The following is an 18,292-nucleotide window of genomic DNA, read 5'->3' as shown; positions in this document are numbered from 1 at the left end:
TCCCCTAGAAGTCATCAGTCTTTATCGATTGATGATTGGTTCTTTTAACTGTAAAGCGGGAATTCGTACATATTTTACGAGTTGGCTAATTCGTATTAATTCATATGACCACATTCGTAAGTTTTGGTATGATTTGCCTATAGGCGGGGTTAGGGGTTTGGTTTCATTGTTGTTGTTGTTTTTTTATGAGAATCGTACGATTTTGCACAATTAACTTCGTATGAATTGATACAAATTACCCAACTCATAAAATATGTATGATTTCTCGTATGATCAGGCTGGGAATTCTGTCACCAGACTGGCCATAGTAAGCATTGCATTGTCCCTTATAGTAATACATGTGCTCAATCTTATTACATTCAGTATCTTTGTAATGAAATTATATTTTAAATGATAGTAAAATGACTGTTACATGTAAAATTTTGAGTGATGTATAATTATTATTTTGCAAAAAAATAATAATAATAAGATTGTAGCCTCACTTTATTTGTTTCATTTTAAATGCAATATCAAGTGCAATGCATTGTGTAATGCAGTATCAATGTTCTGTTGTATTCTGCAAATTCTGGCAAATTCTAGGTGATCTTCATATTCTATACAGAAAATAAATTGCTAGGCTAAGATTTATGTCACATTTTTAAACTTTGCATCTGTTTATAAAGGCCATTCATGATACAACAATGTCATGAGTAAATGTTACACTAAGATCCCCATTATTTCTTAAACCAGATTTTACAATCGACTATGTATGAGAACTAGTGATGCACCGATGTATTGGCCGCCGATATTTATCGGCCGATTTTTTATTAATTTGAAACCATCTGCATATCGGCAATAGAACGAGAAAGGCCGATACCGATTGTTTATTAATTAACTGCATAAAGAAATCCATTATATGTAAAAAAAAACGAGTTAATGTTGTTAATAAAATAAATGCTGAATAGCAAAAACCACCTTTGAAGGTTGTCATGCTGTCTTATTATATTTGTTTTAGCTTAATTTGTGCCTCTCTTATTATGTTGGTCAGTTGAATGTTAATTAGAACCAATCCACGTTCAGTAAAAATAATTTGATGCAGAAATAAACTAGCTAATAGACCAACTGTATAGTATTGTATACAAGTGTTTAATATCGGTATCGGCCAGAAGTTGTCTGTTTAAATCGGTATCGGCCCAAAAAATCCTATCGGTGCATCCCTAGTGAGAACCAATCCAAACATACAGCATAACCTGCCACCATAGCACACATCAGCACTGAGGAACAACAATTTAACTTCAAAACAAAGTTAGGTTTAGGGGTGTGCCGGTTTCAGAATTGGTGATGACGGTTATGACATGAGTCAAATGTGACGGTTCATAACATAACCGTCTGTGGGGGGCGTTTTGCTCGTTTAAATGCTTGTGGATTGACGCGAAAGTGTCATTTTACCATAAAATCATGAATGTGATGCCAAGTGTGTTTTAAACAGTAATGACTTTAAGCAATTTAACAGAGAGCAATGAAATATAAAAAAAAACACACACTGTTAACAGAAGACTGCGCTGTCACTCTCTGCTCAGCATAAATGAATCCTCTCTCATCTATTTTGATAATCTTCAGAGAAACAGATTTAATTGTGTCTATATCTGTCATTACATGGACCGGAATGTGGATTAAAAAGCGCCTTGAAGAGGTTTTGCTCATAAATGCATGTAAAGTAAAGTAATATGAACTTGAGATTTTTATACTGTTATTAAACTGCAAAGTATGCGCTGCAAACGCAGCCGACAATGGCCACGCGCGGCAAACGCTCTCCACATACAGTACGCGCTGTTCAGTGCTCACACTTGCGAAGACAACCGGCGTTTGAATAAACAAGACACTGATTAGCTACTTACTCTACGTTTATTTAAAATTAACAGCAAGACAAGCAGTGAATGTGCTTTCAGGAGAGTTAGTAGATTAGCACGGGAGGATTTGAACTTGAAAAGCGGAGTGTACTGACGCCTTTCCGCGGTTAAAACAACATCCTTCTTATGGTCATTCATGTTTATTTGATGCTATAAATTAACTAGAAGGAAGAGATGATTTGAAAGGTGAGACTTTGTTTAATATGTTAAACCTCAAAAGTAACTGAAAAGTAACCTGGTCTGTCCTGTATGTCAGCACGTTGTCAGTGTCTGCCCCGCTCTGTATTTTTCACTGCGTGAGAACATGGTGGGGCGTATAACACAGAACAACTGTTTTTAATTAGTATTTAAACATTCTTTATGATAAAAATGTTTTTTAAATATGTTAATAACACGGTTTTGTCGGTTATAGAGTTCTAATGACGGTGTTCAACTATAACCGTCGGTCTCACGGTTATATAATGACCGTCACAGCCCTAGTTAGGTTATAGTCTATAACAGAGTTAACATAAATCAATAGCATGTGCAAATCTTTACTGTTACAATAATACCATAGAAAGTTTGACCACTGTACTAAGTTTTTAGTTTTACTAAAGTGAAGACGACAAATAATCAAATGGCACATTTCTTATACACTATAGACAGAACACTGATCCAAAATCATTTGACAAAATTACTTTTAAAACATTAATGCAAAATAAAGACTGAGGGAATACGCTACTGTATGTAGGGTCCGCAGGATTCCCAAAGCCACTTATAATTTTATTCATGTCATATAACACTCTTTAATGATCTGTTTGATTTATAATGCACTAGCTTCACAACATTATCCTTCAGTATCAGTTATAACAAATTCATTTTCAGTCAATAATCCCTTTGCAGTGTAGAGTCATATAAAATGCCTTTCGGATTTGCAATTAATCTCCGAGGTTTTGGAGGCACATACACTGTGATTCCATTGATGCTGTTTGTACTTGTGGCTTCCCATTAAGTTCCCCTCGGCAAAATCAGTGCTTGCTCAGTACACAACAATTCTGGTTAAAGTTGCCCCACCAAACCATAAGTATTTACAGATCACTTAGGCTATTCTCCCAACATCATTATGATTTTATGCATCTACAGTATTTAATGCATACACAGTCCACTCTCCTCTTATCCCACCTTCCTTATTTTACAGATTTACGTCTGAAAATATATAGCTTAATATGAATGTCTTTGCTATGAAAGGGTTAAATAGGGTGCAAGAAACCATAAAAACATTATTCATAAACATATATACACTCACCTACAGGATTATTAGGAACACCATACTAATACTGTGTTTGACCCCCTTTCGCTTTCAGAATTGCCTTAATTCTACATGGCATTGATTCAACAAGGTGCTGAAAGCATTTTTTTTTAAATGTTGGCCCATATTGATAGGATAGCATCTTGCAGTTGATGGAGATTTGTGGGATGCACATCCAGGGCACGAAGCTCCCGTTCCACCACATCCCAAAGATGCTCTATTGGGTTGAGATCTGGTGACTGTGGGGGCCATTTTAGTACAGTGAACTCATTGTCATGTTCAAGAAACCAATTTGAAATGATTCCAGCTTTGTGACATGGTGCATTATCCTGCTGGAAGTAGCCATCAGAGGATGGGTACATGGTGGTCATAAAGGGATGGACATGGTCAGAAACAATGCTCAGGTAGGCTGTGGCATTTAAACAATGCCCAATTGGCACTAAGGGGCCTAAAGTGTGCCAAGAAAATATCCCCAAAACCATTACACCACCAGCCTGCACAGTGGTAACAAGGCATGATGGATCCATGTTCTCATTCTGCATACCTCGGTTGTAATGAGTGGTTATTTCAGTTAAAGTTGCTCTTCTATCAGCTTGAATCAGTCGGCCCATTCTACTCTGACCTCTAGCATCAACAAGGCATTTTCGCACACAAGAGAGATAATTGCATTAATGAGAAATTGAACAGGTGTTCCTAATAATCCTTTAGGTGAGTGTATTTCATACTGTTTACTAAACAAACTTTATTATTCATTCTATATGGTGAATTTTGCCCTAAAGTGGAAAACCCAAGGTCCAGTGTTTAGGTTCCCCCAAAAATACATAAATGCAGTGTGAAACTATGGCATCATATAAATCACAAAAAAATACCAAACGTGACCTCTCAAATGTCCAGTCATATGTGAGGGTGGAGAAATCATCAAATAGTCTAAAATAAAAAAATGTGCCATATTAGGGCAATTCCCTATGCAATAAATATACAATATGGAGAAACAATATACATTTTCATTAAAACATTTTGAACTGAGTTTGAACTGATTCACAGAAATGAATCAAACCTTAATTAATTCATACTTGCAGGCTGCAAAGAGTTGGAAACAAGGGTTCGACAGACTTTACATGTATGCAACATTCACAAAATTGCTTAATTAATTCATTTTCAATGTCAAAATCAATGCATGGTGAATATTTGAGATTTCTAGCACAGCACTGAGATTCAACACATAAATACTTCTTTTCCTGTCCTATAATTGAAACCCCTCACCCTTGCTAGTTCTCTGTCCTTAGGTTAAGTCCACTCAAAACTCTCCCTTTATATCAGTAGCTAAAAGGTTAAAGGTCACTGCAGCGAGTGAGACAGAAATTGATAATTGGTCACTGGGGAGACCCTGTCAAGAGAGGGAGGTATGAGCGATGTGGGTTTTTTCTTGAACAAATGAAGCTTTATGAGACTATAGGGTAAACACAGAATGGGGCGGCAGTACGAGGACCTCTTGATTGTTTGGGCAAATAGAAGCGCAGATATAAAAAGCAGGAGATTTGTCACGCCTGTCCGAAGTGACAGATCCACAGACCCCACACGGCGATCGGATTTACATCGCCTATAAATCATTGAGACTGTGTGAGCTTTGACATTCTGGTGAATACAATTACACAGACAATTACATGAGGATTGAGCACTGAATGATGATGTCAGTGTCTATGGTGCAAATGTCTCATGGTTGCATGTGTCTTATAAGGTTTTACAATGCATGCAACCACGGTAAGTAATTATTTCAGCAATCCCTGCTATAGAGTGTGGATATGAACATAATTGTGAAACTATCTTGCACAACATACAATTTTTTTATTAAATTGTGCATTTAATATCAGTCTTGCTAACCTGGTTTGTTGTGTTGTGGGGAAGACTATCTCTCTTTGCATCTGAAATTAGTGGCTCCAGATTCAAGACCAGCCGGTTTTAGGTCCCGATGCAGAACCAATTTTCTATGCATAAAGAAAAAATCCAGATACCAGCACCCAGTCGGTGGAAAAGAGGCTTGGTCTCTTATGACTTTTAAAGCAGCGCTTTAAAAGCTTTAGCAATATATTTGTCATGTCTAAATGAACTCTTAATCTGGTGCAATCTGAGACTAAATCTCTTGGTGAATGTATGTAACATACTTGAAATCTCTTCTATACAGACTTAAATTCCCTCAGTCTGGTTTGCTTGTATCGACAGATGACCTAACAATACTTGCTGTGCTTTTCCCAGACATCACGCCCATCACTGAGACTTTTAAAAAGGTCCTAATATGTACCATTTAGGTACAGAATTTATTTTGTATATAATCCTTAATATTATGTAGAGTGCGTCATATAGAAAGCGCATCAGTTTGTGTTTATTAACCCTTTAGTTTCACGTCATCACGCAGCTTTTCCTGTTAGAGGTTTCTGTTAAAAATTTTTTATTAATTAATAAATAATCTAGTATGTGTTCTTTGTTCTCTCATAGTTTCTTCAAAATTTAGTTTTTATTTGAGTGTTTTAATAAAAATATTTTCGCCATGACGTATACACCCTTAGGCTTTGATTGCCCCGCCCCCAGTTAATCGAGTACTCGTTCTTCAGATCTATAGATTAATCGAAATGAAAAAATGACATAAATGCACATCCTTAGTACAGATGCACCCGTATGTACCTTTAAGGTACCAATGTGTACCTTTTGCATAACAATATTTAACTTTTAGCTACAAAAGTAGACCGATATATCGGCCAGGCTGGTTAATCAGTCAATACCTACAGTACATGTTCAAAATATGCATTTAATTTCACTACAGCATGTGTGCGTCCTATTCACTAACATTGTATTATTGTGTTGTTTCACATTAGAAATGGTCTACTCTGCTCTCTAGTTATTTTAATATGAAACATGCTGAGCTGTCAGATTATACAAAAAATGAATCATTAAATTAAAGACCTTGTAAGAGTAAAAACAGACATCACAATACAATACAATGTAACCAAATTTGTAAACGATCCAATGCTTTTACAGTGATCTGAAACAAGGAACAAAATCAAAAGAATAAATATTAACACTTAAGGAAAACGTAGACATTTAAGTCACTGTCATTCTCTAATCTAATTTTTCCTACCGCTTAAGCAGAAACAAGCACTTTAAAGTCACTTCTAGTTGTTTAGTTTTATTTATGTAACAATTAAACACGACACATCAACACAATAATCTCTCAGTCGTATTATATCTCGGCTGCTACAGCGTGTTTCATAATGTGCTGCTGAAAACAGATCAAAGGGTTTTGGGTCAATTTGTAATTTAGCATAATGATACAATTTCCTAGGCTGATCTCCTTCCAACATGAACCTACAAGCAGAAATAGCTGCTGTTATTTGTCATTGTTGTTTGCCTCTCTGGATGCCAGAAAAGAGACATTTGGACACTTAAGTTAGACTTACAAATGTACTAAATGCCACAGCACAGATAACAAAATATCAAATGAGGTTAAAGCTTTAACTAACGTCAAATTTTGGACACACTTTTTTTAACCACCTGCTTCCAGATAATATTTACTGGATGTCAGTTAACATATGTTTCACTATATATTAAGTTTTCATTTAAACTGTGGAGGTTACTACTGTTTCAGTAACCTCTGAAAACCAGCAAGCTATCTTGTCTTGAATAATTTCGCTTGATAGTGAAGCTTTGCTAAATCACTAAGATTGATATTTATTATCTAATGCAGAGCCATTGTATATAGATGTGTGAAAAGCTCAGATTCAAAAGCCCCTAAACACTAAATAGGTTGCTTGTGAGTACTTGGACCTGAATACAACCTGAATGTGGCGGGAACATGCATCACAGATCCCCAAATGTGTGGTTTAGTTTCTTCAAGTTTGCCCTTTGAATTCTGACTTTACTTTAGGGCTGGAACGACGCGTCGACATAGTCGATTACGTCGATTACGTAATTACGTCGATTTGCCGGAAATGCGTCGATGCGTCGCACTGTTTACATTTTGAAATGAAGGCAGCTTCAGCTCCGACCGAGTGATACAAGTGTTATACCAAACAGACAGAACGCGATCAAAAGTGTGGGAATACTTTAAGCAGAGACCAAATAAAACACATACTGTGTAAAACTGAAATGGCATACCACAGCAGCGCAACACCTGTGTATGATCATCTTAAAAGAAGAAAACCTGGAGCTCTCCGACCTCAAAATGACGAGACGTCAGCGTAAGAATTTGAACTATTACAGTAAGTTTTTATACTTACTCTATAAACAATAGAATCAATACATATTGTGCTCAATACAGCTGCGTTTACATCTTCGTTTAATACGAGCTGCGAGACGCCTGACAGACGTGACATTGCATCGCTTCTGGGCAGTATGTTGAAACAGTAAATAAAGAGCAGGACATGTTTTTATATTAAGAAGTTATGAAATAATAAGTTACTGTCACATTGAGAACTGATAGGCATGTGCCCGCGTGCACTGAAAGCCAGCTGGCAGTGCGGAGTTCCCAATGAACGTCTTTTTTGCGAATATGTGCGCAGATATTACAGAAGCTCGTCTTGTAAGGTATTCCTGACATGCGTTTATTTAATGTAACAGCGGCGTAAACGCTGTTTATAAAATATTAGAAGATCATACTAACTGAACTTGTTTTTTACCCGGAACTTAAGAAAAGTTAAATGTTAAAGTTAAATGAGAATGCAGTACTACTAATAGTAATAATATTAACAGTAATAATATAACCATTACATCTTATATAAGGGTTCATGAATCACAATGAACTTATTTTTACTTCAGTCTGAACTAATGCTGAGTTAATGCATGTACTAATAATAAACTAATGTTTAAAATATTAATATATGCCTATTTTATTATTTAAGGTGAATAATGCCTCTTTCAAAGTGGCACTACCACTTTATTTTTCATGTTGAAAATTTTGGTTTGTGTGTTTGTTTAAATAAGAAAATGCTTAAATAAAATGTTAGCGTTAATGGCAGATGTTACATTTATTATTTGTTGGGGAATTATATGTATAAAAAAATCATTAGACTATTCGATTAATCGAAAAAATAATCGATAGATTAATCGGTTGAAAAAATAGTCGATAGTTGCAGCTCTACTTTACTTGCAATGTTTCTAGTTCCTAATTACTAGGGGTGGGCGATAAACCGGTAGACATAATTAACCGGTAGAAATTTGTCAACCGGTAGAGATTTTGGACTATCGTTTCTATCAAGGTTACGCGCCTACGTCACGCTCCTGTCCGCGTGGTCGCGAAAACGTAACGTTTGTACACGTATTTAAGCACTACAGTTTTAAAACAAGTTATTTTAAGCCATTGAAACAACAGATCTGTATGCGTGCGTTCTTTCTGTGTGTCAGGAGCGGACAAGTCGCGCATCCGCTTCTCTTTCTGTTTGTGAGGAGCGCGCAAGTCGCGCGACCGCTGCTCATTAAGCTCGTGAGCATTTTTCCGCTTTATTGGCCTTAAATACACATATGCGTCAAAATTCCCATCTTTGCAAGTATCCTCATAAACACGACCATTTAGGGCTTAAGAAAAAAGTGAACAGCTAAAAGAGAAAGCGCATGTGTTACAGTGTATTGGATCCGGACTTTGGTCTTAAAGGGGAAGTTACCTAATTTTGCTCCTGTCTGTCACTCGTGTTAATCAAACAGCATTGAGAGAAAATCTCTCACTGCTCCTGATTAAATCACTTTTCTACCTTAAATAAAAATATATATAGGCCTATACATACATGCATAATTATTTATTATCATTCTTATATCATTGACTGTTTATCTTCAGAGAGCTTGAGTTTTGTTTGTTTTTAACTTCTTTCTATGTTTGTATATGTTTTTTGTGAGAATTATGAACATTTCTATGGTATTAAAGATTTAAACCTTATTAAAACATAAAAAACTCTACCGTGATACATATCGTTATCATGATATAAAATTAATCCTATCGTGATAGAAGATTTTGGTCATATCGCCCACCCCTACTAATTACTATAGGGCTGCAACTAACTATTTAATTAATAATCGATTGATCTGTTGATTATTTTTCTGATTAATCGATGGATCGGATAAAAAACAAAAACAAGAAAAGCATTTCCAACCCCTTATTCAAAACAGAACAAAAATCTTTAGAAATTGCACAAACATGTTGCTCCTTGAACATACCTGAGCTGTTACAATAATAATAAAATAAAATAAAATAAAAATGACTAACACAAAAAAATACACATGTATGCTTTACACCTGCCAAATATAAAGACTTTTGCAGACTTTTTGTTCACTCCGCTCCGTGCTAAACTGAAGTTTTTCTCTTTTTTTAATAATTAAGCGTCTCTGCGTCAAGCGACACAACGAATTGATTATGAAATTCATTGCCAACTCTTTTAGTAATCGAGTTTTATCGATTTAATCGATTCGTTGTTGCAGCCCTAGTTTACTATATCTCGCCAAAAGAAATACATTTGGTAACACTTTCTATGAAGTCCATGCTTACCGTGGGTTCACATCAGGCACGTTTGAGGCGTCAAATTCGCGTCTAGTTTGCCGCTTGAACATTTTGAGTTTACTCACTTCATTCACACGTGTAAGACGTGCGTGAAATTCTACTTATATAAGCTTTCAGGTGGAAATTCGCATCATGGGAGGGGCTTCTGCGACTCTGCTAGCTTCCTGTAATCAAGTCACTACTAGAGCAAGCTCCAGATTGGTTAATTACAGGGCTGTTTTCCGCCAAAGTTCAAATTTTTCAACTCGCGCGTTCCCACGGCAACGCTCAATTCGCGAGAACTAGACGCGCGGCGTGAATGAGGCGGAATCGCATCTACAGCGCCACGCTAAACGCCTCATCCGCGCGCGTCAACACGTCTTTACATTGACTTAACATTAAAATCACTAGCGCTTGACGCCTCTACCGCGGCTGGTCTGAACGCAGCATTATAATGAATTATAGCCACCTTTATATTTGTTTATAGGTAATTATTACTATTCTATAAATATATTTACAAAGACGCAACCACACCTATACATTACAGGAACAGTTATAGTTACATTAATAAGATTTTTATTATTACTTAAAAGAATGCATTTGCATTTTTGCGACGCAACCTGCATTGTTATGACTTATTAGTAATGCAGATTTAGTTCTTTTCTCAAATAACTACATTGTTATATATTCTTGTTAATACCCATGTTGTGAGTTACTTATTGTAAGTTATTAACCCCTATAATTGCATTATTGATGGCTTTAAGTAAAGTAAAAGCATGGGCTTCATAGAAAGTGTTACTGTGGATTTTTTTTTCAAAAGGAAAGGTTTTTGCCGAAAGAAAGCTTACATGGACTTAGAGGGTTTTGCAGCAAAGACAATCAAATTTGTTAAATACCAACAAAATGACTAAAGTGACATTTTTGAAAATAAGGCATTATCATTACTGACTAATAACCTTTTCATTGCCACATGAACACATGTCATACTTTCAGGGTTTTGCATCTGAACTCCTCATATACTGTGAATTTTAGAAATTAAGGTCATTGTAATCTATGTAATTGCATTTAAATCCCCCTCACTAAGAGACATCCAGATGTTTATGACTCTCATTAATACAATATGGTTTGTGAGGACCTGTGTTTCATTACAGCCTTATGTTTAACAGGATTAAACAGCAGGGGTGATGTCTGATCACAGCTGACCATCACATGTGCTTCTGTTATTTCAGGCGGTCACAAAGTTCAAAGCAACACAAATAATTCAACCTTGTGCTTGTTGAGACACAACTGCTGGTTATTTTCGAACTGTGGTACTACGGCACATCTGCTTCTTCAGAACCATGTACGTTTTCAAGTACAAGTTTCCCGCCTAGAAAAATTTGAGTCTACGTTGCTAAATGTAATTTTCATAAGCTTTTTTCCATGTAGCAATTACATGAACAAAATGAATGAATCACAGTGGTAATACAGTTTTTCACCCACAAATTGTATCATTTCCACAAAATTGTTTCTAATTTAATATGTACTAAAGAAAGAAGATCTGTTGGCTGAAAAAATCAACCAAACAAATAACCAGACCAAACACTCTTCACTCCAATCATTATTCATCCCAAAACTCCCATCTACAACCAGTTCCTGTATACTGGATTTATTTTGACTCAGGAACGTCAATGGAAAGCTGAAGACAGCGGTCTTGCGACGGAGACAGAAAAGATTGAGGCGAAGGAAAGAGGTCAATTTATTTGAGTTATTGATGAAGAGATTGTCTGCAGGGTCACGTCTCTCTATAGATCACAGGCTAATTCAACATCCTCACAGTGACGCTTACACAGCACATCACTGATCTAAAAAGCCTGCTTAGATCCGTCCTCAGAATGAAGTGTCCTCGGGAGTGAACAGCAGCAGTACTCTGGGAAACCTACTCGAGTTTGGATCAATAGCCGGGTGCCGTTATTCTGCTGAGTTGGAGGTACACGGTGTGCCTGCTGAGCAATGCAACAATTGGTGTGTGGTTGGTGTATGTGTTTAAAGTAAAAGTGTAAGGTCTGCGGCATGTACAGTACAGTGACTCTTAAGCCTGGAGTATAGTAGGTTTTTATGTGTACGTGGACGAATGCACAGCCTTGCAAAGTATAGTTTGTCTTGTATGTCTGCTGCACAGACATCGACACATACACATTGGGATACATACTACATCCTCCTGTACGCGCAATCGCATCACGGGCACTGTACACGGACCCTCACGTATGCATAAAAAGTGGACCATACTTTGGCCTTTAAGCAGCAAGCACAAGCTTCTTGGTGGAATTTATTAACATGCAATGTATTACGTAGGTGATGGAGCTTGACTTTGGTTTTTCATACAATGCTTTGGATTTGTAGACTCCAAAGATTTTTACTGCACAGTTTTGTGGAGTTTGCAAACTGTTCCCCAAACACTTCACAAAGGAGTTGTGGATTTTCGGCACCACTAGCATCATGAAAAAAACTCTCCAGTTTTCCCAGACACTCCCCTCATTTACCATTGGTCAGACAGTCTCATCCTAAACTGTTTTGAAAGCACTATGTGTTTACTTTTTGGGTTACTCAGTCTACAAAAGGATTACTTATGGATGTCTCTGCCTATTGAGATGGAATAGGAGGAATGTTTTTACTACTAAAACACCTTTAATATATGCACAACCCAGAAACTCGTTGTACGTCTCTGGGTGTCTCAACCATTCGGTAAAGAGCCAAATACTTTGTCACACAAAAAGAGTTTATGCAGTCTATTCACAAGAAAAAAAATCAAATCTAAAGCACTCTCCTTATAAAGGGAAATATTCTGGCAATCCCAGCTTTGGTTCACCAAACTATTCAAGGCCTCGTGAACCGAAGAACTTGAACGTGACACCAATGTTAACAAAGATTGTTGAGGTCTGGACCGAAGTAAGGGGACTGATGCCAAATATTTGCACACAAGAGCCTTAATGGTCTTTCATTTTATTTATGCATTCTTAGCGCCATTCCAGCATCCATTGCTATATGAACTGGTTAATCTACACACAAGTTAATCCGCACAAGTTGATCAATCCACAGGTTGCGGGAGGGGGAACTTGACACGTTCAATGCAAGATTTTGGCCTGTGGGAGGAAACCGGAGTACCCTGAGTAAACCCACGCTGACAACTCCAAACCGAAAGGCATTCACGACCAGGCCAGTGCTCGAAATGGGGAGCATCTTGCCGTGCTACCCACTGAGCCACTGTGCTTGTAGCAATGCAGTGTCTACACAACTATAGACAACGCTAAACTAATTAATAAGTAAACAGTCAGACTTCTGTCCACTAAGCTGAAAAAAACTCAAGTTCCTCTCTCACACTCAAATTGTTATTTAAGCCCAACCATGCATTGCAAACTAATATTAAATTGTGTGTTTACTATATAGTTTTTAGTAGGGTTTTTTTATGGCTGATGCCGATTTTAAGAAAGCTGTATGAGGCTGATATAACACAATGTTATCACAGTAAATAAGAGACAAACATAAAATTGGTGAAACTAAAAAAAAAAACAGTTATTATGCATAACATTTATAAATATACTATTTTAAAGTACTTAAAGCATATTTATATGATGTAATTAATCTGGATATGACATCTTATGGTACTTTCGAATAAGTGTTTTAAAGTGTGTTGTTGAAACAACATACTGTCATTAGGAATGCATAACGATTAATCGTGATTAATCTATAGCAGAATAAAAGTTTTTGTTTACATGTGTGTGAACTGTGTATAATAACTTTGTATAGATAAATGCACGCACATGTATGTATATATTTAAGAAATGTTTGGATGTGTATATTAGGGATGGTTAACGATTAATCGTTAGCAGAAAAAAAGTTTTTGTTTACATCATATATGTGTGTGAACTGTGTATAATAACTTTGTATAAATAAATGTACACACATGCATGTATATGTTTTAGAAATGTTTACATGTGTATATACATTTGTATATTTATGTATCATTTATATTATATATAAATATAAATTCTTAATATATACATTTTTTTTCTTAAAATTATACATAAATGTGTTCATATATATATATATTATACACAGTTTACACACATATGTGATGTAAACAAAAGTTTTATTCTGCTAACGATTAATTGCGATTAATTGTTTAGCATCCCTAGTGTATATACATTTGTATATTTACATATAATTTATATTATATATAAATATAAAAAAAAATTCTTAAAATTATACATGCATGTGTGCATATTTATATATACATAATTATTATACACAGTTCACACACATATATGATGTAAACAAAATTTTTTATTCTGCTATAGATTAATTGCGATTAATCGGTAGGCATCCCTAAATGTCATGTTAAAAAGTAAACAATAATTGGTCATTTTACTGTCTGTCAGACTTTGGCTTATCACTGGGTGTCTTTTTATAAAAAAATTATGTAATAGAGAAATTTACTGGCCAATTAAAAAGATTTATCGGCCAATGCCGATAATAAAAAATCTAAATATCGGCTGATCTATTGGCCTCTGCAATATATATTCCTATCACTATAGTTATTCTTTTTCTGTTTTTTTTTCTAGTGACGGCAATGGTTTTTCTCAAAGCTTTTCAAAAATCATGCTTGTAAGCATGCACGTGAAGTTTGTGACAAAAGTCCTGAAATGTATTATCAGTCCTGAACCTACATTGAATAAGAAATACACCTACACTGTATGCTTATTCAATTGATATTTTTTAACTATTAAGACCATACCTGCTAACTTTCATTGTTTTTCCCAATGGTTTTCTACAAACAAATAATCTACACACTTGATGTTTTACGATGTTTTTCTTTTCTACTTATAACAACGGTCACTTTGAACAACCTGAGATGAAGTGTCTTGCTCAAGGGCACAATAGTGACAGCTGAGAGATTGAAGATATAACCATTCAGCAAAGCAGTCTTTCATTTTTAACAAATTTGTATTAAGAAGAAAATCCAACGAAGGTGTAAATGTCATGCATGCACCATTCACTGTGAATGATACAAACCAAACAGTAAAATAGTGTGACATTCAAAGGGCACGTGTGAAAAGAAGTGCAAAAAAACCTTTTTTAATAAGTTTCCAGTCAAAGTACCTCACTCCCTGTTGACTTGCAAACATAATACATTAATACATATAACTGTGCGATACAGTAAGAGAAACAATCGACATTATCTTGAAAGATTTGCAGTTGAGTTTCACCCTCACATACGCGCCAAAGTTGCAACACCATAACGCATTTTACAGAGTTATGCAATGTGGCGCCATAAATGTCTATAATGTAAATGCAATAAATAACAAACAAATCAATCAGTCAGGCTGATCGTGAATATCGACGCTCTCTCTCTCTCTCTCTCTCTCCCTCTCTCTCTTCCCTGTTGTTTCTTTCTTCCAGAAAAAGCGCCATGTTGAGAGAAGCTGGAGTTGACACGCATAAAACATGAAAAACTCGACTCACCTTGGCTATGGCTTTTTTATAGCGCATTGTCGCTTGTTGAATAAGACTGTGTATTTTGATATTCCCATCTCCACAGGGAACGACCACCCGGGTCCTTCCGAAACATACTGTCACTTTCATATTCGTCCAGTATTCCCAGTGACTCCTCGGGGAAGCGCGTGAAGTGCGTTACTCTTCAGACACTATCAGTAAAGCGCAGGTAGCATTGTATCCATAAATGTTAAAAGAAGAATAAATCCTCATATTTTGTTGTCCAGGTGGGACTGGACCACCTGTTCAGCGCGTGTGCTCGTCTCGGTGTGTATCTCGAGTGAAGTGATCGTGGGTTGGGCTTAAACGGGCTCTCTCTCCCTCTTTCACACACACACACTGACTCATCCCATTAAACAAGTCTCTCAACTTCGCAACACCTTCTCTTAACTGTTCCAGGTTAACTGTTTAATCACAATGTCATTAAATGTATTGGATTCGTTACCAGTGCTTCTTCATTTTTTACTATATCTGAATAGTTAAAAGTAGAATAATGCGTGTAATTCAGTAAACTAATTTAAATGTAAAAATAATTTATTAATAAGTAAATTAATATATTTAATTTATATAATTAAAATGTAATATATTAATTGATTAAAGTAAATTACTAAATTAATCTAAAAGTAAACTATCTCTTGGTAACACTTTAGTATGGGGACCAATTCTCACTTGTCTTATTAGCTTACATATTGGCTGTTTATTAGTGCATATAAAGGACACATGCCTTGTTCTGCATGACAATATTGTACATCCATTAACCCTATTAAATACCTAAATCAAACGGCTACAACAACTACCTTATAAGCTATTAATTAGCAGTAAATTGGGAGTTACTGAGGCAAAAGTCATAATTAATAATCAACAAGTGTTCCCCATCTCTTTTATCTGTTTTATTTAATTTACGACTCATAGTTTTAAGTGCAGTTTCCCAGACAGGGTTTAGATTAATCCATTACTTAGTTATATATTACGACATTTAAGTAGTTTTTATATAGACGGTTTCATCGGCCGCACGTGCGCTGACGCGATACACGTCTGGATACGAACTTTACTTCCGGTTTCGTGTTTTTTTTAATGCTCTCTGACTAGTTGCTAAACTGATCTCTTGAACAAATGCCTCTTCGAAAATAACAAATGTTTTGGTTTCCTATGTAATCTATGTGTTGTTTTTTTGCTTGTTATATAAATAAACTACGTTTAAAGAACTTTGTTGTTATTAATTCTTAGCAGAGTTTACCGGAAGTTACGTGCGGAACACGACAGCCGCTTGTTTATGTTGTTACTGCTGAAACCGTACATACCTTGCAAATAAACAATATTGGTGTGCATCTTAAGGCAAAACAATGGCACTGATATGTGTGAAGATGTTACAGTGAAATGTATTTTTAAATTAAAGGGGACATATCATGAGACTTTTTCAATGTAAACCATTCTCTGCAAGCATGTGAAAAATAGGTCATTTAAATTTGGCACCCCTTGTGATGGCAAAAGGGGATCTTATTATAATAAAATCGCCCCTTAATCTGCACAACCCAACCACGGCAATTGTCATTTAGTGCAGAGAGAGAGATTTTCAATTAAAAAAAAACACCATTACTGCTCAGTGTTTGCATTTCATCAGCTCATTTGCATTTAAAGTGGCAATTTTAACATGTATAATAAATTATCTATATGGTATTCTGAGGTTAAAACACATACGTACTCTGGGACACCAAAGATTTATTTTACATCTTAAAAAAGTCTCGTGAAATGTCCCCTTTAAGACTTTAACCTGCATTTTAGTGTCCAGGAAACTTCCCCTTAGTTATTAAGAGTACATTCCATGCCATTTACCAATAATTATTCATGTTTTTACTAGTACAACCTATATCTTGGTAACCTGTACTTCTTCTTTAGTTAGTGGTATAACCTTTATCTTAATAGTATTTTATAGTATTATTAAGAAGTTTTTTAGGAACTAGTATACTGTACTTTCCAGTGGTTACCAATATTTCTTTATTACATAGTTAACTTATATATCTTTGTACTTTATCATCATTTAACACTAATACTAGTTAGCAGCATACAGTAAATTCCAGACGTTATCAATATTTTTTCATTTTTACTAATACTGTATAAGGGATATCTTAATAATTAAATGCACTTTTAACAAGGTAATTTTATAGCTTATATACCAATGTTTTATAGTAACTAAAAGTAGTAGTTTTAAATGTAAAGTACTTTTAATCATAAGAAAAAGGTTATACACATCTGCATTTCGGCAAAAACACTAGGGTTTATTTCTCTGCTCTCTAATGAAGACATACTGTATTCAGCTCTTGTTTTAAGACAAATTTCATTATTTGCTGTTGAGACTGTGTGGCTCATTGGACTTAAGAATATGTCATGTCATGTAAAATGCTTTCATTTTTTTCTGTGAAAAGATTAGTTGGTCTCAATATTTAACTAATATAATCTGTTTTTTCCATTTGGTGGTCTACCTGAGGCAGATCTTGTACTTTTGTAAATTTAAAAGCATTTTTTTTTAAGTACATCCAGTGTCAAAAGAGAAAATTATAGTCTTTCTCGAAGATCATAGTTATTATTTTAATAAATCTTTATAGAGGGAATGTTGTGAGTGACCGCAAGAGAAATGAAGACATAAAAAGTATGAGCTGGGTTGAACTTGATTGTTGTCTAACAATGTTTCAATTCATGAAGGAAGACACCCGATGGCATAGAAAAGGTGAAAGTTGTTTCCATGGAGACAGACGTTTACACTTATGGCTTTATACGGTTTTGTGTCTGTAACCATAAAAACATCATACCCAGTGTTGTCAGATAAAGACAGCACACCACTGAAAGAGTATATAGGGTCACATACATGTAGTAGCCTATTACACTGTTCAGATTTTTACATTTTTGTCTATATTTATTAAAAATATATAATCAGCTTTTAATTCCCATTACAATGATTTGTAATGCCCCCTTGTGGCAAAATAATGTGCCCTTTCATCAAATATCATTGCTATTAATGAAGATTAATTTGTTATTTTCCAATAATGGAGATTATATGAAATAACATAC

The 18,292-nt window shown here is 35.4% G+C and overlaps 1 protein-coding gene across 3 annotated transcripts in view; it reads right to left on the bottom strand.

Annotated features, from left to right (window-relative positions):
* Positions 1–15,524, bottom strand: part of pard3aa (par-3 family cell polarity regulator alpha, a) — a 556,247-nt gene extending 540,723 nt beyond the window's left edge. For 2 of the 3 annotated variants that reach the window (XM_065294770.2, XM_073813112.1), the window contains exon 1: positions 15,197–15,523. In XM_065294770.2, coding sequence (XP_065150842.2) covers positions 15,197–15,316 — 120 coding nt within the window. In that variant the 5' untranslated portion in view covers positions 15,317–15,523. Of the gene's footprint in view, positions 1–15,196 lie in introns of all 3 variants that reach the window. The other variant, XM_073813113.1, reaches the window with a different exon arrangement.
* Positions 15,525–18,292: the final 2,768 nt, after the last annotated feature.

Source organism: Paramisgurnus dabryanus, chromosome 22, assembly GCF_030506205.2.
Source record: "Paramisgurnus dabryanus chromosome 22, PD_genome_1.1, whole genome shotgun sequence".
In the NCBI taxonomy this organism is placed as follows: Eukaryota; Metazoa; Chordata; class Actinopteri; order Cypriniformes; family Cobitidae; genus Paramisgurnus; species Paramisgurnus dabryanus.
The sequence above is the reverse complement of the archived record's forward strand: the minus strand, read 5'-3'. Positions and strand labels throughout refer to the sequence as shown.